The sequence below is a fragment of the Cavia porcellus genome, unplaced genomic scaffold, assembly GCF_034190915.1.
Source record: "Cavia porcellus strain 051 isolate PalLab524CR breed Dunkin Hartley unplaced genomic scaffold, mCavPor4.1 scaffold_16, whole genome shotgun sequence".
Classification (NCBI taxonomy): Eukaryota; Metazoa; Chordata; class Mammalia; order Rodentia; family Caviidae; genus Cavia; species Cavia porcellus.
In genome coordinates, this window is record NW_026947499.1 from 9,624,470 (window position 1) to 9,633,214 (window position 8,745).

Consider the following 8,745-nt stretch of genomic DNA (forward strand, 5'->3'; position numbering starts at 1 on the left):
CTTTCCAGGTATTCAACTGCTCTGCCCCTGACACGGGGAACATGGAGGTCCTGGTGCGATATGGCACCGAGGCACAGAAGGCCCGCTGGCTGATCCCTCTGCTGGAAGGCAAGGCCCGCTCCTGTTTTGCAATGACGGAGCCCAAGGTACCTGGCCCGGGCCATCCCTGCCTGCAGGGAACAAAGGACACTGGCAACTCTAACAGGAATGCTCCCCCCCACACAGGTTGCCTCGTCAGATGCCACCAACATCGAGGCTTCCATCAGAGAGGAGGACGGTTTCTATGTCATAAATGGTCACAAGTGGTGGATCTCAGGTATTTGGCCTGAAATTTGCTTTTCAAGTACATGCATTCATTCAATCTGTATCGATAAGCAGGTCTCTTGATAGTAGAAAGGGAACAGCTTCTTGTTTCTAAGTTGACACTACAGAGCTTCTGTCACCATGCTCCCAGCAGAGGCAGCAAACACTAAGAGAACAAGAATCTGCTGCAGAGTACAAGCACTTCTTATAGGGGCAAGGGGTCAGCAGACAGCCCCACCTGTGCCCCCTCTTCTGCACATGGCTCCCCTGCTCACTTTGTTCTCCCTGCAGCAGCTCCCTTGGAAGGGCAGAAGGTCTCTTCCTCCTTGGCTTCCCCTTATGCCTGTGGCAGGCATGTTATATACTAAGGGCTAGGAACAGCGCATAAGCACTCTGTGGGCCCCACTTTGCTGAACCCCTCCCTACACATCCCCGAAAGACGGGATTATCGTTCCCATTGCCCAGAGGTGGATGCCAAGGCTCAGAGAGTGGCTGAAGTCACTTGTCTGTGGTTCTAGCCCCCAGCTGGCAAGTAGGGAATCCAGAGTGTGACTTTTGACTCCGAGGCTGGTGCTAAGAGTCATTTTTTACACCAACCAGGGGACAGCATGGAACAGGCCACCCTGGGTGAAGTATCAGTTTTCAGGGTCTTGTCTCTGAATTATATTTTTAACTCTAATGTGATGCTCCTTAAAAATTTGCTCTTGGGGCTGGGGATTTAGCTCAGCGGCATAAGAGCCTGCCTTGCAAGCAGGCAGTCGTGAGTTTGATCCCTGGTACCGATAAAAAAGAAAAAGACCAAAAAAAAAAAAAAATTTGCTCTTATGATGCAAGGTTCACTCCTGATGCAGTCAAAACTCAGTTGTATTTTTGTTCTGGAGCCCACAAATATCCAGCTGATGATGTTTCATCCCACAGAGCTCTGTCTGCTGCCAGCCCAGGCCTTCCTGGGCTGGGACTTCATGGAGAGACGTGACGGGCCTGATGTCGGCTGATGGGACCTGGCTCTCTTTTTTCCTGGCAGGTGTCATGGATCCCCGCTGCCAGCTATGTGTGTTTATGGGGAAAACAGACCCACGGGCCCCGAGACACCAGCAGCAGTCCATGCTCTTGGTTCCCATGGATACCCCAGGGATAAAGATCATCAGGCCTCTGTCCGTGTATGGGCTGGAGGACGCACCAGGTTAGCCCTCCCAGGCGGGTCCACTGAGGGTGAGTCTGGTCGCGTGGGAAAGGCTTTGAGCAGCGTGAGGGTTTCTCTGCTAACAACACTCACAGTTTTACTTTTGGTACTTCGAGAGGATCCCTGCATTATTATAAGAGTGACTTGCTAGGGAGTTTCAGCTGAAGGTTGCTTTGTTGTATTTTTATAAAAATAAATGGCAAAATATTCATTTGTCATTACTATCAACAGTTCCTTCCTTATCTTTAAAAGGCTCTTTCCTGCCCCTTTAGCCATGACTTGGAAGACCAAGTAAGGGGCAGAATATTGCCAACAGATAATCAGAACGAGGGCAGGAAGAAACACATCCAGGAAGATAGGAATGATAGTCGTTCAAGGTGGTGTGTGTGTCTTTCAGGTGGCCATGGTGAAATCCGATTTGAGAATGTGCGTGTGCCCAAGGAGAACATGATCCTGGGTCCTGGCCGAGGCTTTGAGATCGCCCAGGGCAGGCTGGGCCCCGGCCGGATCCATCACTGTATGAGACTCATTGGGTTCTCAGAGAGGGCCCTGGCGCTCATGAAGGCCCGAGTGAGTGCCCCCTCATGCCCACCCTGCCTCAGCCACCTCTGCTGGCTGGCAGACTTCAACTCTTAACTCATTCCTGAGCCCCACGTTGGCTTTGCTTCTGCTACTTTGCTGCTGCTTGACACTGAGAGCAGAAAGGGCTGCTGAGGTGACCAGGAGTGAGAGACCGGGCTCCCTGGCAGCCAGGGTGAGGTTCCGAGGCCCAGAGCTTCCCCAGCTGCTGATAGCATGATGGGCTTCTGGCGTGGCGGCTAGCAGTCTGATGCCAGAGAGAACCCTGTTGTTTGTTTTCACCCCTGGAATTCCAGCATGGGTTTTGTACTGTCCTCCTCTCCTACATGTCCAGAAAATGCAATCCACTGTGACCCCCTCAAATGTTGGGAGCATATGTGAAAGAAGCCACTTGAAGGGACAAGAATTCACATCGACTGTATTGATTTCACAATGAAGTGAATCCCTGATACAAAACCAAATACCTCAGGAGAAATGCCCTACAAAAACCAAGGCCATCAGATGCATTTGCAATCCTGAGCAAACCTGTGATATATACATTTTTGATTGAGACAGACCAATTCTTTTATCTTTGAAAATTAAGTTCTGGGCTGGGGATTTAGCTCAGCGGCATAAACGCCTGCCTTGTAAGCAGGCAGTCGTGAGTTTGATCCCTGGTACCGAAGAAAAGGAAAAAGACAGGAAAAAAAAAAAAGAAAGAAAGAAAAAGAAAATTAAGTTCTGTGGGCTCAGGTCTGGTAATTCAGCCACATATAGCTTTACAACTCAGGCCAGTCATCAGCAGGACAATTTTGTGTGTGTGTGTGTGTGTGTGTGTGTGTGTCCTTTTTTGCTTGTTGTTGGGGTTTTGTTTGTTGTGTGGGAGGACAGGGGCTCGATATGGTAGTTCAGCTAGCCTTGAACTCACTATGTAGCCAAGGCTGGCCTTAAACTTGCAGTGATCCTCCTGCCTCAGCCTCCCAAGTGCTGGGTTTACAGGCATGTGTCAGCATGCCTGTAATGTGTCTCTGCCTGGTTTATGGCAGAGCAGTTTCACTGTATGTGTTGGATTTTTTGTTTCTTTTTTGAAACAAGGTCTCATTCTGTTGCTCAAGCTGGACCCATACTTGTGATCCTCTTCCTTCATCCTCCTGAGTGCTGGAATACAGGCTTTCCCACCATGCCTGGCTTATGGCAGAGCAGTTTCACTGTCTGGATCACAAGTAGTTTCAGAAATTACATAGTGTTAACATGGCCACTCCACTTAGGGCTGGATACCACAGAGTCATTAAGGATCTGTAGAATATTTGTTACTAAATCTAAAATGTGCCCTAACAGTCTGTGTGTTCAGAAGTGGCTGTTAAATGGTGATTTAAAAGAGATGGAAAAAGTGACTGAAACACAATAAAATCCATAAAGGATGGACAGAAACCTATTTTTTTAACATTGAGAGTGTTTACTATATACTCTTAAATTTTATTTATTTTTTGCACCAGAAATTGAACTCAGGACCTTGTGCTTGCCAGGCAGGCACTGTGCCACTGAGCTACATCCTCAACCCTATTCTTAAATTTTAGATAGCAGGTTACACGGTAATGTACAGAGTGTGGCTGCCTCATTTTATTTTTTAAAAGTATGTGTGTATGTGTATGTATATGTATATGCATACATAGATGCACATAGAAAGTAGAAGGGCACGGCCCAAATATTAACTAGATGGTGGGACAGCAGATACTTCCGTTCTTTTCTTTTTTGGGGGTCTTTAAATTAATAGTTTTCATGCCATGAAAGATATTATTTGTGCAGAAATTATTTTTAGTTTAGGTAGTTAAACTAATATAACAAGGGGGGAAAAGAATACCTATAACCTTATCTAAGGCCTCATGGCCTTCAGATTTTAAAATCTGCTTTGCAAGCCAAGTTTGGTGGTACAGGTCTATAGTCCCAGAACTCAGGAGGCGGAGGGTGGAGGACACGTTGAGTTTGAGGCCAGCCCGGGCTATATAGTGAATTCAAGGCCAGCCTGAACTATATAGAAAAACCCTGCCAAAAAAAAAAAAAAAAAAAAAAAAAAAAAATCCCCCTTGCAGACTTTGGGCCTGGCTCAGGGAGGGGGCTGGCTGTGACCAGCAGGGGGTGCCCTCCCCCTATGTCGGCTGAGGCTCCCGCGGGATCTCCTTCCTAAGGCATAACCTTGGGCCAGATGCTAGTTTAGATCTGAAAGCACAGCTCTGGCCTGCCCAGAGGCGACCGCCTTGCTGCACGCGGCATGGCGTGCTTGAAGCGGTGTGTGCATCTGGTGGCTTGGTCGGTGTGAATGTTACCTGCGTCTGGCTCTTCTTCCTGGAAAGGGCCAGCCGGGAGCTGGTGATGGGCTGAGAAACTGCGCGCCGTGCTTTCCCCTCCTCTGCTGCCCTCTCCTGTGCCTGCTTCCAACCACCTCTGTAGGCCACCAGCCCCTGAGCCTCTCCAGACCACTTTCAGTCCAGCATGGCCGCAGCTCTGTGTCTTTCGGGTCCCCAGGTGAAGTCCCGGGTGGCCTTCGGGAAGCCCCTGGTGGAACAGGGCACGATCCTGGCCGACATAGCCCAGTCGCGCGTGGAGATTGAGCAGGCGCGGCTGCTGGTGCTGAAGGCTGCTCACCTCATGGACGTAGCAGGAAATAAGGTAGTGGCCCAGGGGTGCCTCCAGGGGCCTCAGGGATGCCAGAGCTCATGGGATCACTGTGAAAGTCTATTCCCTTTCTGCATGGCTCTTTGACATTGATTCCTTTGGTTCTGTGTGGAACTATTTGGGCAGCCATTCAAAACCCGAAAAGGACTGAACTTTCTGGGTTCCCGGGACATGTTTGCGCAGGAGTCAGGTGATAGAACTGTGGGGGAGGACCGGCGGCGGCTGAAAAGAATTATGAAATATAAATGACCTTTATTTTGAGAATGCGGGGAGAGACACGCCGACCCCCTGGGGCGCGCCATCTCCACCCCCGGTAGCCTCGGCTTGGGGTGGAACCTAAGGGGGGCATTAGGGATGCACAGGTAGCCCATTGGTCTTAGTTTGGCGCCAGAGGTAGATTCCTAAGGGTGGGGGAGATAGGAGCTCCTTGGCTTTACTGGGTACAGTATCCGGCCTGGGCCAAAACCCTTTTCATCAGGGACCTTCTCCTGCCCTAACCCAAATGTAGAATCGGCCAACAAAGGGCTTATTTCCAAGGATGACATTATCTATTAAGGCACCTTCTCAGTGCCTGGAGTGGTCAGGCTCGATGCCCATGTTGAGTCCCATCTGTGCAGCTCTCTCTGGACAGTCTCCCCTCCCCCCACCAGCAGGCCCAGGAAGGTGGGCGGGCAGCCCAAAAGCAGCTGGCTGTGGCCGGGGAACAAATCACAAGTCACGCCCCTTCTACACTGAGTCAGCCCGGTTGTTACCAGTATTGCGCATGCGCTGGCAACTGAGCTGGCCCTCAAGGGGGAGCCCTTGACTTTTTGAATCCTTGTATTTTTGGGGAACAGTTCTTTCAAACTGTTTGCTCTTGGCCCTTTTCAGCCTTATCTCCTCCTCCCTGCAGGCTGCAGCTTCACATATTGCCATGATTAAAATGGTAGCCCCGTCCATGGCCTACCGGGTGATTGATCGTGCTATTCAGGTGAGCAGTGTGTCTGAATCATTGACAGATGGGAAATGCTCACCTCCAGCTGCCAGAAGTCTGTGGATCTCTGTCACTTGCCCTTATTGTCCACTTACTTCACATGTAGCTATTCTTGTCCTGTTCAGCACAACCCCATAAACTGGGAATGGTGGTACACATGTGTAATCCCAGCCTTCGGGAGGCTGAGGCAGGAAGATACCTCGAGTTCAATTTTCTCCCTTCCCACTTTGTGTCTGCCAGGCCTTTGGAGCAGCAGGCTTGAGCAGCGACTACCCCCTGGCACAGTTCTTCGCCTGGGCCCGAGCACTGCGCTTTGCCGATGGCCCTGATGAGGTGCACCAGGTCACGGTGGCCAAGATGGAGCTGAAGCATCAGACTTAGACCCGTGGACTGCAGGAGCCCATGTCCCTGCTGGCCGGCCACACCCAGCTTGGTATGGTGTGCTTGGAGAGGCCTGCTGTCTGTGATTCTTACAAGCTGCCCAGCTCCTCCGTCTTGGGACAGTTGGCATCGCCCCAGGGGGCATCTCGGAGGAGCCTTGAGGAAGGAGGTCAGCTGAGAGCTGAGGGGAAGCTGTCTTCAGTCTTTTGGGCCCTGCCAAGCCACCAGCCTCCGAGTGTCCTCCTTAGCCTGTCTACCACCAGGAACACTAATGATGTTATTCTGGAAGGCAATTTGGGGAACACAAAAGAATAAGAAAGTATCCCTGAGTCTTTGTGGACTTCCTGTGTCATATGGAAAGAATGGATAATAGAGGCTCCCTCTCAGGCCCTGTGTCTCAGTCAGTTTCCTCCTCACACCTCCATTTCCACAGCACCCTGCCTTGGCCCTCCAAAGCTCCCAAGTCACTGGTGCCTTGTGTGGTCGACTGACTCTGTACTCTGCTCATATGAACCACCCCACACAGCCGGGTACGATGGAGAGGACTGTAACCTCAGCATCCCGGGCAATTTAGCAAAACCCTGTCTCAAAAAAGTGTAGGGCTGTAGCTCTGCTTGGGTTCAATCTGCAGTGCCACAAACAACAGAAACTCGGGCAAAAGAACTGTGTGTCCAGTCTGGGAGGCCCTGCATTGCTGCGCCTGCTGTAGTTTATTAACATTTGAGGAAGGGAGATGGCAGGGAAGGTGCGATTTGGAGAGCAAAAGTGGAATGCTCACACCAGGGCTGCGAGGACCCCCACTGCCCATCTCATCTCTGTGACAGACAGGGACCCCCATCCCTGACCTTGCAGGCTTGGCTTTGGGGCACTGCTTTCCCTGAAAAGTACGACCACATGCCATACACAGGACCAAGGACCCCAGCATGTAGGGAGTATCATGGGGGCTTGAGAACAGGCTCCTCACATTCGCTGGCCCCAGGCCACACTGGAGAAGCGCCGCTTGCTGGAGGAAGGTGAACGAAGCCAAGTCCTCACTGATTGTCATTGTAACCCCAGTGCCTGGCACAGGACCTGGTGGGAGCCTGGCAGCCTGAGTTCTGATTTCTGCTTTGGGCCTCTGGAGGGAGGAGGGTTTTTTTTTTTTTTAAAGGAAGCAGTCATGGTCTGGAATATCACACAGCACTGAGAATTTCTCTCGTGGCCTGTGAGGTTACCCTTGCTGTGTGATAGTGCTGTTGCAAGGGTGAAGGCAGGAGCCGTGGCTGGCAGTGGCATATGCCTGCATCCCAGCTCTGAGAGGCTGAGGCAGGAGGATCACAAGTTTAAGTACCACTTAGGCAACTTAGGCTCTGACTGGAAAAAAAAAAAAGGGCTGGAGATGTAGCTCAGTGGTGATAAAGTGCTCTGGTTACTGCAAAAATAATTAATAAGGGAGGGGAGGGCTGGGGATTTAGTTCAACAGCATAAGTGCCTGCCTGGCAAGCGCGAGATCATGAGTTCAATCTCTGGTACAAAAAACAAAACAAAACAAAACAAAAAATGAGGAGTAAAATAAGGGAGGGGAAAGAAAAAAAGAGAAGCTGTGCTGTTGAGTGAGTCCCTTGTGTACTCTCCTACAAGGGCCAGAGGTGCTGTGTGGCACTGGGAACACTGCAGAACAGCGAGTCCCAGAGAGGACGGCCTGGCAGCCTCTGGTCAGGCGTCCAGTTGGGTTCCACAAGTCCACCCCCCACCCCCGCCTGAGCCCCGGCACTACGCCCAGCGCTGGTCCAGGCCTTGGGGAATGTGCAGGGAAGGAAATGGATAGAGGTGCTCTCCTGATACGTCCGTGTCACAAGGGGGATGGCGATAAGGGCTCCAAGACTGGCTGACACTGTAGGGCACCTAGGGTGCTGCGGGCACAAGGAAGGACCTTTCCTGGAAGGGACTCTGGAACCAAGGCCTGAATGGTAAGGAGAGGGGGCACGGGTGCTCCTGGAGTCAGGAGTGGTGCATGCAGAGGCCCTGGGGAAGAGGGAAGAAGGGGGGAAGCGCGGTCAGTAAGGTTAGCCGGGCACCCAGCCATGCACTCAGTGTTCTCGTGGCGACAGAGAAGTGAGTGTAGCCACCATACAAGAGAAAACAACGTAGTGGCCTCTCCCTCTTTGTAATCCATTTTTTTTCTCTCTCTCTCTAATTCTATACAGTGTACCTCGGTTCACAAACTTCACTCTTTCCATGATTCTGGTCCCAACCAAATTGCAAGCATATTCTGGAACCAGAATTGTGGGCAGAATGAAGTTCGTGGACCAAGTTACCACTGTGCCCTTCTGCTCCCTAATGAGATCCTTTGAGTCATTCTTCTCTCCTTCTCGTCTCCCATTAATTCTCCAGATCTTTCTTTTGCCTTCTTTCACTCTCAACCCCTACATCTTTAGTAGCATAACCATCAAGCTTTATTAGCCTTCATATAGTTAGCTCTGTTACTACTGTTGAATTTTCTATGATTAGTAGAGTTACTGTTATCACATTTAGTATGCATTTGCTGTATGTCAACATTTGGTTTGGCTTAGGTTTATATTCTAAGTGTAGATTTTTGAGGTTAAAGGTGGTACATTATTGGCTTTCGTGGTATGCCGATATCCAGTTTGTGTTGGATGATATTATTATTGCTGGTTTACTTCACATAACCAGA

The 8,745-nt window shown here is 50.5% G+C and overlaps 1 protein-coding gene across 6 annotated transcripts in view; it reads left to right on the plus strand.

The window, feature by feature from the left end:
- Acad10 (acyl-CoA dehydrogenase family member 10) overlaps positions 1–6,459 on the plus strand; it is a 42,701-nt gene extending 36,242 nt beyond the window's left edge. For all 6 annotated transcript variants that reach the window (XM_063225648.1, XM_013144820.3, XM_013144821.3 and 3 more), the window contains exons 16-22: positions 9–146; positions 226–316; positions 1,328–1,486; positions 1,884–2,056; positions 4,568–4,711; positions 5,610–5,687; positions 5,931–6,459. In XM_063225648.1, the coding sequence (XP_063081718.1) occupies positions 9–146; positions 226–316; positions 1,328–1,486; positions 1,884–2,056; positions 4,568–4,711; positions 5,610–5,687; positions 5,931–6,071 (924 nt within the window). In that variant the 3' untranslated portion in view covers positions 6,072–6,459. The remainder of the gene's footprint in view (positions 1–8; positions 147–225; positions 317–1,327; positions 1,487–1,883; positions 2,057–4,567; positions 4,712–5,609; positions 5,688–5,930) is intronic.
- Positions 6,460–8,745: the final 2,286 nt, after the last annotated feature.